The sequence below is a fragment of the Ictidomys tridecemlineatus genome, chromosome Y (assembly GCF_052094955.1).
Source record: "Ictidomys tridecemlineatus isolate mIctTri1 chromosome Y, mIctTri1.hap1, whole genome shotgun sequence".
Lineage (NCBI taxonomy): Eukaryota > Metazoa > Chordata > Mammalia > Rodentia > Sciuridae > Ictidomys > Ictidomys tridecemlineatus.
In genome coordinates this window covers 1,688,110-1,710,754 of record NC_135494.1, presented here as the reverse complement: position 1 = coordinate 1,710,754, position 22,645 = coordinate 1,688,110, and the positions used below count along the sequence as shown (strand labels likewise).

Here is a 22,645-nt window from a genome sequence, read left to right as displayed (position 1 = left end):
AGTTGCTGAGGCTGGCTTTGAACCTGTGATCCCGCTGCCTCAGCCTGATATGGTCCTGCCCTGTCCTCAGCCAGCAACCTCTTTTTTGAGAAAACCACTGTCACTGAGGGGAAAGTGTGTGTGCCTTCATTCCTCCCGTGTCTCTTCAGAGGTCATAAAAATGCAGCCTGGAGTGGATGTAGGGATTGTTTCAGCATGAAGATGTGAAAGTAGCATGTTTTTCTGGGTTGAATCTCTCTTATTGTTAGATTCAATTTTTCTGTATTTTAAGTTTTCTGAATCTGTAGTCAACTCACATATTATGACATAATCTTATATATACTGTGCATATATGTGTGTATGAAAAAGTTAGTTGTGTTAACTTTCAGTCACAACATTTTAATTCTTTTTTTTAGAGTTTTTCTCTCTCTCCTTCCATTAAGTACATTTTCTCTTATATTGTCCATTTTTTTTTCTACTAAAGGCTTTATCAAATAAATGATATTTTAAATTCTGGTCTCATTATTTGAAAATTTTTTCCATATGTAATTCTGATATTTTCTGTGTCCTCAAATATTGTATGACTTTTACATATGTTATGACAATAAAAATTGTGAGAGGTTTTAGATAAATAATTACTAGGCTCAGAGAATGGAGAAGAGAAAAGGAACATTAGCATCATTGTATCTGGAGTCCTTAAGCACTGAGCCCCATCCATAGTCCTTTTTAAATTTTTGTGTTTTTTGTTTGTTTGTTTGTTTGTTTGTTTCATAGAGGATCTTGCTAAGTTCTTCTTAAGGGCCTTCCTTTCTTGCTGAGGCTGGGTTGAAGCTTGTGATCCTCCTGCTATGGCCACTGGGATCTCAGAAATATGCTACGCTGCGCAGCTCCTGGGTGTTTCCTGAATCCCTGATGTAAATCAAAATGTGCCTTGTTTGTGTGGAGTTTCAGGTGTCACCAATTCAGATGCAGGAATTACTTCTTCATGTGTTTCTTCTTCAAGCTCTAAGATTCTAAAATGATGCTGATCATCATAAGAACATTAATTCACACTTTCCAAATTATTATTATTATTCCAAATTCAGTTGAACTAAACTGGAGTCAACTTGGAAAAAAATGTAGTTAGATAATTTATGTTGAAAACAGGGGTGAAAGAACTAAATATTTAAGAAAACCAGTTATTTATTTTTATTAAGAACTCGTGATATAATGAATTTTAATTAATTTTACTTTCATGCACCAGGCACCAGAAAAGCACCTTAGCAGGGTCACAGAGACTATCAAAAATGGCCTGGCTTTCACATGAGTGTTCTCTAGAGCACCAAGTGACATTAAAAATGGGCTGAGTTTTGGCACCCACACATGCACACTCACACGCTTGTGCACACGCATGTACAAGGTCAAGTCACCCTTTTCTGTACATACCCTCTGGAACCACCACCCTATCACTCGTGTTTCTTCTAAGTCTCATGTGTTGTGTTGTAAGTAGGCACATTAAAGGGCATTATAAAAGTTGTAATTTGTATGTATTGTTAGGAGAGGCATCTTCTCCAAATATACTTTGCCCTGTACTTAATTGAGTGGCTTTCTATTTCTTCTCTTTCCCTGGTGCCAGTGACCCAATCTTGCCTTGTGCCTGCTAGACAGGTGCCCTAGCACTGAGCCCTCCCCTAGCTCAGGTGGTGCGTTTGCTGCTGCTGCTGTGTGCGTGGACCCCACTACTGTCCACATGAGTAGATGCAGTTCTGCAGGTGTTTCCTCGACATTTGCAGTTAGTCCCTTTTTTCTTGAAGGTTCTTGACATCAGTGAATTTTAAAAACTGACATCCACTTAGTTTATCTCCCCATGATTAATACTTAGGTGGAATATGCCAGAAAATCTAGGCTGGACCTCTCTCTCTGTTTAGGGTACCTCAGTAGCCCTGGGAACATCATGTGATGATTTTTTTTATACAAAAGTATGTAACAAAAGGCAAGGTAAGGAGAGTCCCAGTCTGATGTCCTAATGTAGTGGCACTCCCTTCTCCACGTAAGGATTTTAAATAAGCTTCTCCAGAGACCCTCACCATAATTTTCTTTAAACAGAATGTCAGGAAAAGGTTTTGCAAAGAACTCAATGTGAGTTCCTATGCAGACTGATGACTTTACTTCTGGTTTTCTGGTAATGCTTGAAAGACCTCTGATTAATCTTATTCTGAATGGTACACAAAGCACTTTCTATAAAGTAACGGATAAAAAACTTTATGTAGACTCCTACAAAAAAATGTACACACTGGGGGTAAATATAATGAAATTTCAAACTGGAGGTTTAGAAAATTTTAGGGATACCCCTGTGAGCCATGCAGCTATTAAGTTGGCTCCCTGAATCTTCCCTGGGTGTCCAGCCTCATCTGTCCCACATCACTAATGGGGCCTCCACTGGCAAAAGACCCCAGGTCGTAGCCAGGAATTCTTGTTTGGGCATGATACAGCAGGGTCTCTGGTGGGAATTCAGGAGCACTGGATTCAAGGTTTCCAGACACTTTAGAGCTGCAACCTTCTTACCCAGTGGTCATGACTCATGCAAAGTCCACAGTGGGTGCAGCACCCCGGACATGGTCAGCACTCACAAGGGCAATATTACTCTCCATCCTACAGCCAATAAATTCCCAGGAGTCCTGCTATCCAGTGCTTGCTCTGTGCTGCAGGGGGTTCTACTTGTTGCTATAAACTTCTCGGTGTACTTGCTGTGCTCTGCTGGGGTCATTGTGCCCAGGAGGCCTGGACACCACTGGTCCTGGGGTCTATTAATGACTGTGGAGCAGGAGGCACTTGCATGGATGCCCATTTACTCCTGGGTCTGATGAACTTCCTGGGCCAGCACCACCCATTCGTGCCTGGATCTGCTCTTCTCTGTCCCCTTCTTCCCTGCACTGCCTGAGCTCAGAGTCCCCTCAGTTCCTCTACTCATATTCCTCCTTCCCCAAGGCCTTGGTGGCCATCCTGGACCATGCTCCCTCTCCTAGGGCCTTGTGTGGTCATTGATAAGAGTTCCTTACATGGGGCTTGGGATGTGGCTCAAGTGGTATCATGCGCACCTGGCATGCATGCGGCCCGGATTCGATCCTCAACACCACATACAAAGAGTTCTGACCACCGAAAACTAAAAAAAAAAAAAAAAAAAGAATAGAGTTAAAAAAAAAAAAAAGAGTTCCTTACATACCTGAGTCCAAATATTTAAGGTAGCAAACATGCTAAAGTTAGGGTGATTGTCACTGCTATCTCTGTTACCAGCCTTTTGCTGTGTTTCTCATGGTGTTTATTTGGAAAGGAAGGTCAAAAGACAGTGCTGTGTGTTGAACCACAATGCAATCAAAAGACCACCAGCTCCAATTTTAAATCAGATTAAAGCAAGCTTATATTGTGTGCAGATAGAATGATGGCCAGCTGCTGTCTCTCCCAAACCCAAGCTGCAGATCAGTCCAGCTCTCAGGAAAGAAAAGGCATTCTGACATGTAGGAAGGAGGGAGCCTGAGCTGTATCTCAGTAAGGTGGAGCTCCTACAAATCTTCGGTGAAGTGTTCTAGTTCTGAAGCTGATCTTTGTTTCTTAAATATCATTTTACGAAGCTTACATATATTGTTGCTTGAGGTTACATGAATATTAGCTAACACAATAGGATGTTACATTTAAAGCATAAATTAAAGAAAGGCTCAGAGCTTTTAACCTTTTGTGAAAAAGTATCAAAACGATTTTGTGTTTCACAATTTGAACCTTTATATAACTTAGGCTTTCATTAGCTTAAAAAAATACATTTAAATTATCCCACAGTGTAAAAAATAACATAAAACTTTATATCTTATTGATAACAGGTTGAGTTATAGAGCATAAAGGACATAAATATATTTCTCAATTTATTTAGAAATCAATCTCTCCCCAAATAGATTAATATCCAACAAATGAACAGGATGCCTATGAAGGGATTATAGAAAGTCATTAGGAAAATTCTATGATTTTAATAGAGAGACTCAAAAGAACAGTACAACATCCTAAATTTATAGGGAGACACCCATTTTCAAAAGATGAGTTTATCATCCAGTTAGCACTAGACATTCTAAGGGATTCACAGAGGTTAACATAGTTCTAGCCAAGGTTGGATGTTACACCACAGTTTAAATGGAGACCAAATGGGGAAAACAAAAACAGAGAGACAGAAAAGGTCTGGAATTCTAGTCTTGGCTCCAGGAGGAAGACGCTTCCTGGATAAACATGTTACTCTCCTTTTAAGTTATTAAAAAAGAAAAAAGCGGGCTGGGGATGTGGCTCAAGCGGTAGCGCGCTCGCCTGGCATGCGTCCGGCCCGGGTTCTATCCTCTCAGCACCACATACCAACAAAGATGTTGTGTCCGCCGAGAACTAAAAAATAAATATTAAAAATTTTCTCTCTCTCTCTCTCTCTCTCTCTCTCTCCTCTCTCACTCTCTCTTTAAAAAAAAAAAGAAAAAGAAAAAAGCCTTGAAAACCCTAAAACATTAAAAACAGGGCCTTAGTTTGAGCCCTTATCAACAGTTTATTGCAAAAAAATTACTCTAAAAATAGTTCCTTTGAAAATATCAGACAGAAATAAATCAGCTCAACAGCCAATGGTTTTTCAATAAATAATGTTAACATAGTAGACATTTTCTTGACTTTAATGATATGAGGAAATGCCCTGCATGCATTGATATTTTTCAATTGGTAAAGCCACAGATTATGCATAGCTATTAGAGCTAATTTTGCTAAGTAAAGTTATTAAGTATGCTTATACAACTGTTTCTTTATATGCAAAGATTGTTTGACATAAATACCTCAAGATCATCCCTAGATCAATGTCACATAAAATTCTAAATTAGATCACTGTCTTAAACAATAATATTCACTTGTTTTTATCCATTAATGTTTGAGATACCAGCTCCCCCTACTTAGTCAACATTGGGTTTAATAAAAATAAAGAATTTTTCATAGATTGGTAAATAAAATTCTACTCATTATTAATTTTTTTTATTAGTGGTAAGGAACAAGATATCTTTCCTATGCTTACTAAACACATGTATTTTCTATTCTGGAAACATATCTCTCTCTCTCTCTCTCTCTCTCTCTATATATATATATATATATATATATATATATATATATATATATATATATATATATATATATATATATATAAATGAACGCATACCGGAGAGAAGCCCTATGAATGTAAGCAGTGTGGCAAAGCCTTTGCTACATCTCATCAGCTTCATATACATGGAAGAATACATACCAGAGAAAAGCCCTATGAATGTCAACAGTGTGAAAAAGCCTTTACTATTGCCTCTGGCCTTCAGATACATGAACGAACTCATACTGGAGAGAAGCCCTAAAGCAGTGTGGGAAAGCCTTCACTCAGTCCCATCATCTTCACAGACATGAAAAAACGCATACTGGAGAGAAGCCTTATGAATATCAACAATGTGGAGAACCCCTTGACACATCCAGTGAACCTCACATACATGGAAGTATTCATGCAGAAGAGAAGCCTAATGAATACCAACAATGTGGAAAAGTCTTTTTCTTGTTTTTTTCTTTCACAGACATGAACGGACTCACACTCAAGAGAAACCCTATCAATGTAAGCAGTGTGGGAAAGCCTTCACTCAGTCCACTCATCTTTGCTCACATGAATGAACTCATACTGGAGAGAAGCCCTATGAATGTCAACAATGGGGAAAAGCCTTTATTATATCCCATCAGCTTCACTTACATGAACAAACTCATATTGCAAAGAAATTGTACTGATGCAAACAATTGGCAAAGTCTTCTGTTATTACTGTTCTTCTCATCAACATGTTGGAAGTTTACTGGAGAAAAAATCTTTAAATGTGAAATGTGGTGGATCAATATTTCTTGTCCCCTTCAAACACACTGCTCACTCTGCTGAATATTGTACTGGGGATTGTACTGCAGATTTGGTCTGGTGGCCCTCTACCACTGAGTCACATCCTCATTCTTTTTTATATTTTTAATTTTGAGACAGAAACTTGCTGAGTTCCTTAGGGTTGTTCTAAAATGCTAAGGCTGGCCTCAAACTTGTGATCCTTCAGCCTAAGCCTCCCAACTCTCTGGGATTAAAGGCATACATTACCACATCTGGCTGAATATCTGTTTAAATGTGAAAAAATATAGCAAATCATTCCATTTTCTCTGTTGTCTTCAAAGCCATTTCCCTCACTGGAAAACAAACACTCTGAATGGGGATGATTTGCTATACTCTATCAGCTTCATGTTCTAGACCTATTTTTATTTTCTTTTATAAAAATTCTCATGGAGAGAAGCCCTAGGAATGTGAAAAATATGGGAAATCTTTTAATTTTTGCAGTTTATTCTGAATACTAAATACATTCTTTTGGAAAGATTCATGCCAAAATGAATAAATTCTATGCAAGTAAGAAATACAAAGGGTTCAGATGTTTTACTTTTGTTCAGTTGTATTAAAAAAAATACTGTAGAAAATCCTGTGGATAAGCAATGTTGGGCAGTACTTAATTTTGACAGTTTTATTCAAAGACATAAAAGGATTTACATCTGGGCTGGGGATGTGGCTCAAGCGGTAGCGTGCTCGCCTGGCATGCATGGGGCCTGGGTTCGATCCTCAGCACCACATACCAACAAAGATGTTGTGTCCGTCGAAAACTTAAGAATAAATAAATAAATAAATATTTTTAAAAATTTTTTAAAAAAGGATTTACATCTGGGAAAACCCTTCTGCTATTTATCTATTCATTTATTTATTTTTGATAAAGAAATTGCAGCAGAATGCATTACAATTCTTATTACACATATATACCACAATTATTCACCTCTGTTTGTATATAAAGAATTTTGACACCCAATTCATGTCTTTATACATGTACTTTGTATAATGATGTCCTTCACATTCCATCATCCTTGCTAATCTTTTGTCCCCTCCTTTTCCCTCCCAGTCCTCCGCTTTATCTAGAATTCATCTAATCCTTCCATGCTCCCCCCTATGTATCCCGTATGAGTCAGCCTCCCTTATATCAGAGAACACATTCAACATTTGTTTTTTGGGGATTGGCTAACTTCACTTAGCATTATCTTCTCCAATGCCATCTATTTACCTGCAGATGCCATGATTTTATTTTCTTTTTTATTGCTGATTAAAGCTCCATTTTGTATATATGCCACTTTTTTTTAATCCATTTATCCACTGAAGGGCATCCAGGTTGACTCCACAGTTTAGCTCTTGTGAATTGTGCTGCTATAAACATTGATGTGGCTGTGTCCCTGTAGTATGGTGTCTTTAAGTTCTTTGGATATAGTCTGAGAGGGATTGCTGGGTCAAATGGTGGTTTCATTCCAAGATTTCCAAGGAATCTCCACACTGCTTTCCAAATTGGCTGCACCAATTTGGAAGTCCCACCAGCAAGGTAAGAGGGTACCTTTTCCCCAGCATCCTCACCAACACTTATTGTTGTTTGTCTTCATAATAGCTGTCATTCTGACTGGAGTGAGGTGATAGGTTAGAGAAGCTTTGATTTGCATTTCTCTAATTGCTAGAGAGAATAAGCATTTTTTTCTTATACATGTTGAATGATTGTATATTCTCTTCTGAGAAGTGTCTGTTCACGTCCTTGGCCTATTTGTTGATTGGGTTATTTGTTTTTTTGGTGCTTAGCTTTTTGAGTTCTTTATATACAATAGAGATTAGTGCTCTGTCTGATGTGTGAGGGGTAAAAACTTGTACCCAGGGTGTAGGCTTTCTGTTCACCTCACAGATTGTTTCTTTTGCTGAGAAGAAACTCTTTAGGTTGATTCCATCCCATTTATTGATTCTTGGTTTTAATTCTTGGGCTATAGGAAGTTGGGGCCTAAGCCCACATGATGAATATTACAGACTATTTTTCTTCTATTAGATGCAGAGTCTCTGGTTTAATTCCTAGGTCCTTGGTACATTTCGATTAGTATTTTGTGCATGGTGAGACCTAGGGATTTCATTTTATGTTGTTGCTTATGGATTTCCAGTTTTCCTAGCACAATTTGTTGAAGATGCTTTTTTCTCCAGTGCATGTTTTTTGCACCTTTGATTAATATAAGATAATTGTAATTTTCTGGGTTAGTGTCTGTGTCCTCTATTCTTTTCCATTTGTCTACCAGTCTGTTTTGGTGCCAACACCATGCTGTTTTTGTTACTATTTCTCTGTAGTATAGTTTAAAATCTGGTATAGAGATGCCACCTACTTCAGTCTAAGGATTGTTTTAGCTATTCTGCATGTCTTATTTTTCCAGATGAATTTCATGATTGTTTTTTCTATTTTTAAGGGAATGCCTTGGGGATTTTGATGGGAATTGCATAATATCTGTATAATGCTTTTGGTAGTATGGTCATTTTGATCATATTAATTATGCCTATCCAAAAGCAAGTTAGATGTTTTCATCTTCTGAGGTCTTCTTTATTTCTCTCTTTATGGTTCTGTAGTTTTCTTTGTATAGATCTTTTACTTTTTTCATTAAGTTGATTCCCAAGTTTTTTTTTTTTTTTTTGAGGATATTGTGAATTGGGTAGTCTTTCTCATTTTCTTCTCAGAGGCTTTGTCACTGATATACAGAAATGCCTTTGATTTATGGGTGTTGATTTTATATCCTGCTACTTTGCTTAATTCATTTACCAGTTCTAGAAGTTTTCTGGTGGAGTTTTTTGGTTCTTCTAAGTATAGAATCATATCATTAGCAAATAGTACCAATTTAAGTTCTTCTTTTCCTATACATAATCCCTTTGATTTCTTTCATTTGTCTGATTGCTCTGGCCAGCATTTCAAGAACTATGTTGAATAGAAGTGGTAAAAGAGAGCAGCCCTGTCTTGTTCCAGTTTTTAGAGAAAATGTCGTCAATTTTTCTCTGTTCAGAATGATGTTGTCCTGAGGCTTAGCATGAAAGCCTTTACGATGTTGAGATATGTTACTGTTATCCCTAGGTGTCCTAGTGTCTTGAACATAAAGGGGTGCTGTATTTTGTCAAATGCTTTTTTCTGCATCTATTGAGATGATCATATGATTCTTATCTTTGTGTCTATTGATGTGATAAATTACATTTATTGATTTGCGTAAGTTGAACCAACCTTGCATCTTTAGGGTGAATCCCACTTAATCATGGTGTACAATCTTGGTAAGCTGTGTTTTCTATTTTATCACTTGATATTGGTCTGTTTCAATTGTGTATGTCTTCCTGATTCAATCTGGGCAGATCGTATGACTTAAGAAATTTGTTGATAACTTCAATGTCTTCTATTTCTGTCATATCTGTTGTAATATTGTCATTTTAATCACGTAAATGGGTAATTTGAGTTCTCTCTCTCATTCTCTTTGTTAGCATGGCTAAGGGTCTGTCAATTTTATTTATTTTTTTTAAAGAACAAACTTTTTTGTCCATATTATCAACTGTTTCATTTGTTTCAATTTTATTGATTTCAGCTCTAATTTTAATTAGCTTTTGCCTTCTACTGCTTTTGCTGCTGGTTTGTTCCTCTTTTTTGAAGGGCTTTGAGAGGTAGTGTGAGGTCATTTATTTGTTAAATTTTTTTCTTTGAAAGAATGAATGCCATCCAATAAATTTTCCTCTTAGTACTGCTTTCATAGTGTCTCAGATTTCCATCGGTTTTTTGTATGTTCTTATTAACACCTAAGAAATTTTTAATCCCCTCTTTGATTCCTTCTGCAATGCATTGTTCATTCAGTATCCTATTGTTTAGTTTCCAGGTGAGGGAGAAATTTTTACTTTTTCTTTTGTTTTTGATTCCCAATTCCATTTAATTATGATCTGATGAAATATATGGTAGTGTCTCTACTTTTTTATATTTGCTAACTGTTGCTTTGTGGCATAGTATATGGTCTATTTTAGAGAAGGATTCATGTGCTACTGAGAAGAAAGTGTTTCTGTTTGATGCAGGTTGAAATATTCTATATGTGTCAGTTAAGTCTAAATTATTGATTATGTTATTTATTTTTATAGTTTTTTAATTCAACTTTTGTTTGGAAGATCTGTGCAGTGGTGAGAGAGGTGTGTTAACGTCACCCAAGGTTATTGTGTTGTGGTCAGTTTGACTCTGGAACTTGAGAAGAGTTTGTTTGAACATAGCTGCACCATTGTTTGGGGCATATATATTTATGATTGTTACATCTTCTTGGTGTATGGTTCCCCTGAGCAGTATGTAATGTCCATCTTTATCCCTTTTCATTCCCTTTGGCTTAAAATCTACTTTATTTGATATGAGTATGGAAAACCCTGCTTACTTGTGCAGTCCGTGTGAGTGGTATGGTTTTTCCCAACCTTTCACCTTCAGTCAGTGTATGTCTTTTTCTATCAGATGAGCTTCCTGGAGGCAGCGTCTTTTGGGGTCTTTTTTTTTTTTAATCCAGTCTGCTAGCTTATGCCTTGTGATTGGTGTGTTTAAACCATTAGCATTCAGGGTCATTTTGAGACATGGTTTGTATTTCCTGCCATATTTGTTTAATTTTGTTAATTATCTTGACTTGGTTTTCTTCTTTAATTAGATTTTCCCCCCTTTGGGGTACTACCTTCCTCTTCTGATTTTCATTGTTGTTTTTCTTTTCCTCTTCATGAAATATTTTTCCAAGGATGTTTTTGTAGTGCTAGTTTTCTATCTATAAATTCTTATAACTTTTGTTTATCATGGAAGGATTTTATTTCACCTTAAAATCAAAGCTTATTTTTACTGGATACAAGATTCTTGGTAGGCACCCATTTTCTCTCAGCTTCATAGATGTTGTTTGAGGATCTTCTAGCTTTTAGGGTCTGTGATGAAAAAATCTTCCATTATCCCAACTGATTTTCCCCTATATATATTCTGATTCCTTTCTCTCATGTTTTTTATAATTTTCTCCATATCCTGTATGGTGAGCATTTTTATTATTATGTGCCTTGGTATGATCTGTTTTGATTTTGTACATTCGGCATCCTGTAGCCTCTTCAATTTGGATTTCCAATTCATTCTTCGTGTTTTGAAAGTTTTCTGATATTATTTCATTGAATCGCTTCTTGATTCCTTTGGTTTGGTCCTCTATGCTTCCCTTTATCCCAATAACTCCTAAATTTGGCCTTTTTATGCTATCCCATATTTCTTGAATGTTCTGCTCCTGGTTCCTTACCATTTTCACTCTATGGTCTATGTTCCTTTCAAGATAATACATTTTATCTTCATTGTCTGATGTGCTTTCTTCCCAGTAGTCTACTCTGTTCATGATGCTTTCATTTGAGCTTTGAGTTTGGTTTATTATTTCATTCATTTCAAGAATTTCTGTTTGTTTGTTTGTTTCTTTGTTTTTTTTTAGAACCTCTATCTTTCTGTTGAGGTGACCTTTTGCTTCTTGGGTTTGTTTATGTAGCTCATTATTGAAGTGATCTTTTACTGCTAGTTTTTGCTCTCTTATATCTTCTTGGAGTTCACAGGACCTTTTAACCATGTATATTCTGAAATCTTTCTGGGTCCATTTTTCTGCTGTAGCTTCCAATGATTTTAATGATGTGTTGTCTTGATTTGTTTGGGCACTTTCTTCCCTTGACTTTTCATGTTGCTTGTGTGTCTTCCTTTCCAGCTCTGTGGTTCTGGGGTGTTATTGTTTTTACCCTATAGATTTGTAGTGCTCTTGTAGGTTTGCAAGATCCCTCCTTTGTGGGGAAGGATGATGTTAACAGATCCCAAAATCAAGAATACATCATGTATGAACAATTTGTTGTTATGAAGACATTTATAGATTAGTCTCAATGTCCAGAGATGTTGGATTCAATTATTATTTAAAATATAATCCTAGTTTTGTAAAAAGGTTTAGAGTCTCTGGTGGTGGACAATGAACTGGGGGTCTGCCATAATGATATGTGGCTCAGAGGGAGTTCCCATCTCCCAGCCATGCTCACCAAATATGGGGAAAAAGGTGATCCAAGATGGAGCCGGTCTTCTTCCAGCGCTGGGGTGACCAGTGATGTGGGCAGAGGTGGGTGATGGCCTCGTGCTGTGGGTAGGTAGCAGCTGCGTGGCCTGTGTGAGAACCGAGTGCAGCCTGGAGTTCTGCAGAGGGGCTGAGAGGTGTTTCTGCTGAGTCACTCAAGAGCTGTTTGTGGCTAGAGCTGCGGGCTTTGGGCCTGGAGTCTAGAGTCTTACTCGAACTCTGAGGCTCTGAATTCTGCACTGGGCTTACAGCGTGGTGATTTCTGTGAAAATCCACTCTAGAGTGGATTTCACGCTCTCTGAGTTCTGTATTCTGATGAGGTGAGACCTAGGCCATGGAACAACACAGGATGCTGCCTGTCTCTGGCCCACCATCTTGAATGTCCCCTCTTCTGCTCTTGACATGATATGGTACCCTTTCAACTGTCAAGGCCTCTTTAAACAGCAGGAAAGATCTCAAACTGAAAAAAAGCCTTGTATGTAGAAAAGTGATAAGACATTCCTTGTTTCAGATCTAGTTAGACTTGTTCAGATTTGAGGGAATATTTTGTATTTATTATTATTATTATTATTATTATTATTATTATTATTATTTCAACCCAGAGGTGCCTAACCACTGAGACACATCCCAGTCTTTTTTTATTATTTTTTTTCCAATGTTGAGACATGGTCTCACTTGGTTGCTTAGGTCCTAAGTGGCTGAGGCTGGCTTTGAACTTGTGATCCTGCTGCCTCAGCCTGATATAGTCTTCACTGCCTTCAGCAACCACGCTCTTTTGAGAAAACAACTGTGGGAGTGTAAAAAGTGTATGTGCCTTCATTCTGGCTATTCACAGGTGATAAAAATGCACCCTAGAGTGGATGTAAGGATGGCATCAAGGTGAAGATGTGAAAGCAAGGTTAAATCTCTGTTATTGTTAAATTCAACTTTTCTGTATCTTAAGTTCTTTGCATCTGTAGTCAAATCTCACATATTATGACATAATCTTATATATACTGTGCATTTTTGTGTGTGCAAAAATGTTAGTTGCATTAACTTTTGGTCACAGCATTTTAATACATTTTTTAGAGTTTTTATGTGTCTCCTTTCATTAAGTACATTTTCTCTTACAGTGTCCATTTTTTGCAGTAAAGGCTTTATCAAATTTAAAACTCGGGTCTCATAATATGAAAACTTTTTCTATATGGAATTCTGATATTTTCTGTGTCCTCAAATATTGTATGACTTTTACAGATGTTGTGATAAAATAAAAATTGAGAGAGGTTTTAGAGAAATAATTACCAGGGTCAGAGAATGGAGAAGAGAAAAGGAACATTACCATCATTATATCTGGAGTCTTTAAGGACTGAGCCCCATCCCTAGTCCTTTTCAATTTTTGTGTTTTTTTGTTTGTTTGTTTGTTTCATAGAGGATCTTGCTAAGTTCTTCTTAAGGGCCTCCATTTCTTGCTGAGTCTGGGTTGAAGCTTGTGATCCTCCTGCTATGGCCACTGGGATCACAGACATATGCTACCATGCTCAGCTCCTGGGTGTTTCCTGAATCCCTGATGTAAATTGAAGTGTGCCTTGTTTGTGTTGAGTTTCCAGGTGTCACCCATTCAGATGGAAGAATTACTTCTTCATGTGTTTCTGTATGTTAACGTCCTTCAAGCTCTAAGAATCTAAAATGATGCTGATCATCATAAGAACATTAACTCACACTTTCCAAATTATTATTAGTTCAGTTGAACTAAACTGGAATTGACTTGGAAAAATGTATATTAGATAATTTATGTTGAAAACAGGGGTGGAAGAACTATTTCAATATTTAAGGAAACCAGTTATTCATTTCTATGAAGAGCTCATGATATAATGAACTTTAGTTACTATTCCCTTTCATGCACCAGGCACCAGAAAAGCACTCTAGCAGGGTCACAGAGGCTATCAGAAATGCCCTGGTGCTCAGGTGAGGGTTTTCCAGAGCAGCAAGTCACATTAAAAAACACCTGGGAGGGGTGAGTTGTGCCACCCACACATGCACACTCACACCCACGTGCACACACATGTACAGGATCAAGTCACCCTTTTCTCTACATACCCTCCCTAGTGCAGTGCTTTCATCCTCACTGTGTCATGCAACTATTGATTCCTTTGATTTTTCTCACAATGTTGCTGCCCACTATTCCTTCTCAAAAATCACTTGTTATTTTCTGACTTCTCAATTTAGTCTTGTGTCATTCAGAAGTTTCAGACACATTGTGTGTGTTAATTGAGGCCTCTCCACTCCTGCCTTGTGTACAGATTAGTGAAATATCTCTTCTTTCTTCCTTTTCTCCCTTTGTTATTTCAGACATTACTCAGGAGGGCTCCACCACTGAGCTTTACCCTAACCCTGTTAATTGTTATTTTTTAAGAGAGTGAGGCTGGCCTTGAACTTGTAGTCACACTGCCTCAGCCTCCTACAGCTGAGACCATAGGTATATGCCCTTGTGTGCCCTGCAAGAATCATCACCAATCATTGCAATTACTGATATCTTTGAATCAGTCAAATTTACTCTCCAATTAGAAGTGTCAAAATTGGAATATAAGTCAGCATTTTAAAACACTTATTGTTTGATCAAGGTTGTATAAATTTGATTCATTATAAATTGGTTCTTGATCAAACAGTACAAATTGTAGGTATAAGCTTAATATTTTAATAAGTTCTGTCATGTCAGAATGTGGAGAAAAAGCTTACATCAGCATAATAAAATGAGGGAAATAGGCTAAAATATCCTAGAATTGATTGTTCAAATATATATAGTCAGTCCAGGTATACATAAATGTGTTTCTCAATTGTTTTGACCTTTCGATGTCGTCTGTCTAGATAATTATATTAACATTTTCATCATGAAAATTTAGAATATAAAGACCTTTTCATTTACCTGAAGATGATTTCTTTCTTCTTAGGACCTCCTAGTAGACATCCTTTTATTTCTCTCACTTAGGGCTAGATAATCATACTAGCAAACGTGTGTTTCCTCTCTGCAGAAACATCTTCGTTTTCTTCTATAGAAATCTTTCTTTTTGTTTTATTTGGGACAATTTTTATAAATCTTAGAGTCTAAACAAATTACTTATTGTACCTTGATAGGAAGTGTCTCAGTGAAAATATAGTTAAAGCTGTTGGACATTTCTGTTGACAGAATCATATCTATTCATCATCTTATAAAAATTGGTACAGTAATTTGATAATTAGAGATTGCTTGATGGTTGTATATCTCTTGAAATAGATATTTTATAATAAAATACAGTCATCTTAAATATCTACTATAAAATGCAGAGCATGAGATAAATGCATGTATAAGAAATATAACTGAAGTGTTTTCTGTTGAAAAACGATTAAAAGCAAATAGATACATGTTAATTAAAAATCAGACATATATGTCAATTATTTTATGAATTAAGGACTCTAGATCATCCAAATAACTGGAAAAATATGCATTCGTAATAAAAATATAACTTACTGTTATATAATCACGGAATTTTAAAGTGAGCCTCATTAAATCGTGTGGCTCTTGAAAGTATTTGGGCCCATTCATTTTACTTTGGACTAGTAGTGCACTCGTTCTATTTGTGATGTCATGTGATGTGGTTAAAAAAATTCTTGTGTATACATTTGTTTGTTTATTGTAATTACGTAGTCAGGAAAGAGAAGAAGGGTTTCTTGGTCATCACAGAATCATTGTGAGGAAGGATCTCAGATGCTGGCTTTGATGTCTGAGGGGTGCAAAACGCATTCCCATGATCTCCAAAATTGTAAGAAGACTATGTTTGTGACCTCTCGTCAATGGAACATTATTTAGTAATATTACCATAAAGAGCAAAGAGAAGCACTCTAAAGGAAGCTGTTGAGACACACACACACACACACACACACACACACACAGTTATTTAGCTTCAGAGCGAGTCAGGCTTAGGGCTGCAACGGGGAAGCCTGTGGAGTCAGATTTTGCCTGAAATAGATCTCTTGTATTTCAGGTGCACATTCTTAAAAATGCAGGCTCCCTGAAGCTCCAGTGACCAACCTGAATGAAGCAGGAAGCACAGGTTACTGGCTGGGAGGCGGGACCAGAAGCCCTGCCTGGGTGACAGAGGAAGGACCAATTGGAAGCCCTGGAAAATGGGAAAGGCCTGATGAGGAAGCCAGGCTCCGCCCCCTAGGGGGTCCCCTGGTTACCATGGTGATGGAACAGCCCAGAACTGGCTGTGGCTGCTGCAGCTGCCTGGGTCCCAAAGTCAGGGGTTAGCTCTCTCCTCCTTAATGGGCTGTTTCCCTGTGTCTTCCCCGCCCCTGGTGTTCTCCCATCTTTTACATTTTCCCTTTCCAGAGCATGGGCACTTTAAAACAGTGATTTAAAGGCAGAGGCCAGCATTAATGTCCGACCCTAAGGCAGTCTGCCTTTGGCCCCTAGACCAGGTTGCTTAAGCGTCAAAAGCACAGCTGGGTGGGGCTAGTTAAGACATTTTAGGGAGCAGCAGCTGGTCTTCTATCCTGCAGTCCAGTTAAAGCTATTCCAACCCCAGTGGGACAAGAATGCAGGGAAGAGGCTCAGTACAAATTGAGCACATTTGAAATAACAGCAGAAAAACATAATTTGCCTCTTTACCAGTAGAAAATGCCCTGTATTAAGTCGCACCACGAAAAAATGTTTTCTTTTTCCTCTTACTCTTCAAACATTGACCCATAGAATATAGATTCAAAAAAATCTTTATGTTGTTAGGTGGGCAAAATTGTGATGTATGCAGTCAAGGGGAGAAGAATGTCCAACGCTTTGGCCCCTTCCAAAGCTTTATTCACTCAAGTTCCTCCATACAGTTTCACTCTATAGGTTCTTAATCAAGAAAACACAATCCTTAATGCTGGGCACTGCAATAGACATAATCAATCCACAGCAAACAGTTCTAGATTCATTCTAAGAGCTGCAAAACACACTTAATCAGGACAGGCTAGTGGCAGACATTCCCTCTGCAGGCTGTGTGACAGTAATAATTTTTTTCTTGTGTTGTGAGATGCTTATGCAAGCATTTGAAGGCCACCAAACAAAAATAAGGGATGCTAGCAAAAGTCCTTGTGGCAAGTCTGAGGGGGAGATGTGGGGACAAGTGCATGGAGAACTGCATACGTGGCATACATGAAGGACACCTGAGTGGCAGGCCACTCCCCTCCAGCTAGGTGTGTGAGCAGCAGGTTGCTCACCCTGTAGGACCCTCCCTGGGCGTGAGGCCACCTGTTACAGTCCTTGCACTTGCTCCATGGCCTGCTACTTGATTGGTTGTGGCTCTTCAGAGTCACTTCTGTGCCCGCAGTAGCTCAATAGAGCAACCTTGGAATCATCAGTAGGCCAGAGGGAATATTGGGGGCCTACTTTGGTCTCCTAGAGTTTTTCAGAAATTGTATTGGTGGCTGCGTGTAATGTGCTTAGCTGCTGCCCGAGTGTATACCCATGGTAACTGCGCAATAAAATCAGACCTGCTTCCCGCTTGGTGTCTGGAGGTCTTGATTCGTGACTATAGCCACACTGTCCTTGACCCTGTTCCGTGGGCCTCGTTGCTGGATGAGACAGAGGCCACACAAACACAAAGGCCCGTTTTCCTTGGAAGCAATGTACAGAAGCAAACGCATGGACCCAGACATGGAGTAGTGCACCAGACACAAAAGCACGTGGGGATTGAAGATTGAACACCACGGAGGAGGCTTGTAAACCAGCGGTCATAACGCAGGACGACCAGCAGGGGGCACTCTGCTCAAGGCGAAGTGTTGAAAACAGGCCCCTGCATCAAGGAGAGGATAGTAAACTCAGGAAACTGGATGAAGCCTCTGCAGAGGAGCACAGCCCAGAGAGCAGAGAGTGACTGCAGAGATGTGAAAGAGAGGTCTCAGGACGTGTTGGAGAGGAAACTGTCCCCATTAAGGGCCTGTAGGCTGCTGGGGATTCAATTGGCAGTAAGAGAGATTCAGGGAGAGAAGCTACTCAGTCCCTTGCAGTGCAGGGGCATCTTTCTCAAGTAGAGACCCAGAAAAGGGCCAGGTTTTGAGGACTGCTGAGCCTCTGGAGTACAGAATGGAACCAGTGGGTGTCAGGATGGTGGAGAGGATGACAGGAGGGAAGGGAGATGGGTGGGGGAGCAGGGGGCCTTGCTGTGCAGACAGGTCTCAGGGTCTTTGTTGGGTGGGAGAGGCAGCCCGGCTGGTCAAAATAATAACCTTGCTTTAATTTGATTTTAATTGGAGCCAGTGGTCTTTCCTTGCCTCCTGGTCTAACACCCTCCCCTGCGCCACACTCACTGTTGTTTGTGTTCCTAGAAGCTGCCATTGTCCCTGGAGTGAGATGAAAGAGGAATTTTGATCTCTAAGAATCTTTTTAAAATAAGCTGTGTTTCTCCAAAAAGAGAATAGTGAAGGAGGAAGGTGAGAGCTGAAGGGACTCAGGTCGACCAGCAGCCAGGAAGGGCTGGGAGCTGGTGGGCTGCGCTTATGGTTGGAGGACGCCAGGGCAGAGCAGGCTGAGCAGACAGACATCAGTCATGGCTGGGGTCCATCCCGATTAGCGGCTTTTCCTGTCTGAGGTGCAGATCCTCAGGCAGTAGCTGCTCTCTGGATGTCACACTGTAAGGTCTCATTGTAGTGAATGGATCTGGGGGGATCTAATTGGAGGCTGCCTTCTCTCTGCTCTGGAGAGGACAGAACAGCTTATTCCCACCCACGCATGGGCCACCGCCCCTGGTGCTGTTCACCTCCTGAGGACACCTGGCTGAGTCCTGCTGTTGTCCTCAGTCATCTCTCTGTGATCCTTGTCCCTCCACAGGAGCAACTCTGTGGAACAGGCACTTCCTGACCCTGCTCTTCCAGCCAGAGGGCCCCTGAGCCTGCCAAGGGGGAGGGGTCTGCCATACTTTGGAAACAAGTGGTCCAGCTGGACCTGCCTTTGATCCTTGACCTCTGCAGAGACCCTTGGGAGACCCGTGTCCTCATTCCTGACTCTATGCCCTGGTTTCACGAGGTAGTGGGCAGAATCCAGCAGGCTCATAGTTCACACCCAGCCCATGGCTGGCTTGCCACATCTCCACATACTCACCACTCAGAGCTAAGGGACCCTCAGCTCCAATATGGCAGCTCCAGACACACTCAGATCATTGCACTGGTCAGTGTGGTCATTGCACTGGTGGTCAGTGTATTAGTCTTCCTGGGCTGCTGTAACCAATCACCCAGCATGGGGCCTTCAGACCACAGACCCTGACTGCTCATGGATGACCTCAGGCCACCACCCAAGCCAACTCCACCTCTGCCTGATGGCCAAAGCCATCTCCAGCCCAGTGGATCTTGGGATAAAGAAAGAGATGGCAGCTGGCCATCGCTAGGAGCCCTGCTTCCTTCCCGTCACCCACGCTGTGTGGAACACAAAGTCAGCACATTGGGCCAGCTGTGTCCCTTGTCTCCAGGCCCCCTTGTCATCTCTGAGTTCTTCAGCATCCTCTGGGCTGGGTCACCTTATTCAGACCCAGCCACACCCTTGACTTTATTGACTTTGTCGCCCATGTCCTCACAGAGGCTCCATGTTCTTAGGTGTCAAGCTTTCAATTCTGCAAATGTATTAACAAAATAACTCCTTTAATTACTATTATTACTATTGGTACTAGGGATCCAACCTGGGGTGCTTAACCACTGAGCTACATCCCTAATCCTTTTTTTCCATTATTGAGGTTAATATGACAGGCTGTATTGGCCCCAAGTGGCAAAATTTTATGTTTTATAAGCGAGCTTTCTGGCAGAGCTGAGCAGGGTTATTATTTCTTTCTGGTTTGACTATCAGTTGAAACCCAGGAAGCTGAGAGCACTGGGTCAGCTTCTGGGGGTACATTGCTTCTTAGGCACGATGCAGATGGGCTTGTGGCTTTTCTGGAAAATGTTGGTGCATCTGAACGCTGACATGGAAGGAGTAGACAAGAGGGGGACTTTATACTGAGAAAAAATAATGAAGTCAGTCTGTGCAATAGAATGACATGTTTCAAGGAGGCAAATGAGCTTGAGCTCACAGACATGTTATGAGACTACAGAGGCCTGAAGTCTAACCTAATACAATTCTACATATTATGACATTATTTGCATATCACCTATTGCAATAATAATACGATATTATTCTTTTACAATAAATACTGACTCCTACATACAATTTCCCCTATACATTCATGACAATGATTTCCCTTTCTAGAAAATCTCACAGCCCTTGTTAGCACCTAAACACAGGGTAAGGACAGGGTTTCGTTGTCTCCCTGGTGTAGCTGCACTGGTCAAAGTTCCTTTCCTGCTTTCAATCAACACCTTTTCTTTTTGATTTTAGGGCAAACAGCTGAGCAGACTTGTGGGATCAGCAGAGTCAGGTCTGTACATAAGAATTGATAATAGTACAATGTAGACTATCTACATTGAGCACAAGGCGCCCATTTTATTTCCGCTGCACATTGCTGTTTTAGAGGGTTGCCTGCCTCCCCACATTCCACCCATTTCTCTGCTGGGGATGGAACCCTGAGCCACAGCCCCAACCCCAAAAGTTTCCTGTTATAGCTCAGGCTGCCTCCTCAAAGATCAGAGGCCAGGAGGGAATGAGAATTACTATAATAATTTAAAATTTTTTTCATTAGTAGATATCATATATATGTGTGATGTATATGATAGCTTTAAAGAGTGTTTCAAAAATATGGAGACAGTGTCTTTCGAATTTGCCTCAGGTCTCATTTTATATATATATATATAGTTTTTTCATATATATATAAAATAAACCCAGTGGGGCTTGACCTGGACCACTGAGCTACAACCCCACCCTTTTCATTTTATTTTAAGAGAGGGTCTCACTGACCTTGGGCTCCTCCAGCCCCAGCCTCCCTGAGAAGCTGTGCTTTGTTTTTGTGTTGAGGTTAAACCCAGGGCCTCCTCATGCTGGGAAAGCACTCCATGGCTGAATCCTAGCTCAGCGCCAGGTGTCACCTCTGTACCAGAGGCTAAGCCAAGGCTTCCGCCTGGATTAGTTCCCAGCACAGCCAGGAAGCTCCGCCTGAAAAGGGCTGGAGCCAGGAATATGTCACTCTACCCAATTACAGCCAGTGATTGGATGACGTTGGCTGTCAGTCACGATGCAGAGGCGGGCCTGGAGGCCTTCCATCCCGGATGCTGGGGGAACTGCCCAATCAGTGCGCAGAGGAAGAGGAAGGGCGGGCTTCCGCAATCTCTGGCTTTTCTTCCGCAGCGACTCGGCTTCTCATCCTTCAAGCCAAGAGTTCTCTGCTCCAGGGACTCAGGTGACTCTGCTGCCTGTGACTCCCCACACCCCCATCTCGGGTGCCTGGAGGTTCCTTGAGAGGACGCTGGGTCACAACAAAAGACAAAAATGGTGAGTTTGCGACCAGGGCTGTAGGTACACGTCACCACCTGCCTTGGGGCCTGGTGCCCGGGTGAGCTGGGGAGCGCAGCGGAGTCGTGGCCCTGTCTCTTGGTCTCATGGGGTGAGCTGCTGAGCGTGGCAGAGTCCCCGCTGGAGGATGGCCCTGGGCCCTGTCCCCTGGTTCCCTGGGTTTGGAAGGGCTGCTCAGGTCCCTGGTGTCCCCTTAGCTCCCTACTTGTGGCCCGACCCACTGTTCCCTACGTGGAGGAAGCAGGGCCACAAATGCACCTTCCTCCTCCCAGGGGAGGTCCTCCGGAGGCTGGTGTAGGTCCCCCAAATTGCAGGTGCCTCCTGCCTCTAAAACCCACCTTCCCTCCACCTCACAGCTCGGCCAGACGTCCGTTCTTCCCACTCGGTCCAAATGGACACCGTCTGCTAATTGTCACTTTTCATCTAGTGAAATATTGGACAGAATAGTTCTTTTCTTTTAATTGGGGACCCAAACTCGGGGAGCTTTATCAGCCACATCCCCAGCCTCCACTTTTACTGAATTCTGAGATCTGCACCCACTTGGTGTGGAAGCTGGTCTCCAACCTGTGATCCTTCTGTTACCGCTGTTTACCAGTGACGAGTCCTTGCTTCCCCGAATCCTGAAGTATGTCACCAGAGAAGCACGCTGAGGCAAGTGTGGAGGGGAAAGTAGAAGGTTTATTAAAGGACAGCAGAAAAGACTTCTCCCTGCAGCAAGAAGCGGATCCAAGAGGTGGAATCCCTGTAAGGGGGAGGTCTTCCCTCTTTTATAGCTAAAGTCTTCTTTCCGCTTTCTCACACTTTGTTTCTCATTATGTTGCAGTGATAGAATGCAGGTGGGAAGGTCCAAAAGGTGGGAGATTGGTGGGCTGGAGGAGTAATCTGGGCAGGAAAGGCCTGGGGTGGCTTTTGGATTATGATTAACAGTTCCTTAGAATGGATTCCTGCCTTGGGAACATTAACATTTCAATTGCTGCTCTGGTTTCCAGGACTCCATTCTGTATAATGGCCTCTGTTTTATTTATCTTACACAATATTAGACCCAATTTGCCTAACTACCTATCTGTAAATCTGGCTTCACTTCTGCTTCAGCCTCCAAAGTTCCTGGGATTACAGGGCTGTCTGGAGGGGGCAAAACTGTGACTTATGCAGTCAAGGGGAGAAATAAAGAATGTCCACAGAGTTCTGCCCCTTTCAATGCTGTATTCACTCAAATTACTCAATACAGTTTAACTGTATAGGTTCTTAATCAAG

General features: G+C 40.7%; 1 protein-coding gene across 6 annotated transcripts in view; it reads left to right on the top strand.

The window, feature by feature from the left end:
• LOC101959556 (uncharacterized) overlaps window positions 1-22,645 on the top strand; it is a 104,259-nt gene that overhangs the window by 57,325 nt on the left and 24,289 nt on the right. The window contains exon 1 of one of the 6 annotated variants that reach the window (XM_078035312.1): window positions 21,099-21,370. The exons of 3 other annotated variants lie outside the window; for them this stretch is intronic. In XM_078035312.1, coding sequence (XP_077891438.1) covers window positions 21,114-21,370 — 257 coding nt within the window. In that variant the 5' untranslated portion in view covers window positions 21,099-21,113. Of the gene's footprint in view, window positions 1-21,098; window positions 21,371-22,645 lie in introns of those variants that run through there. 2 more of the 6 variants (XM_078035313.1, XM_078035315.1) reach the window with 2 other exon arrangements.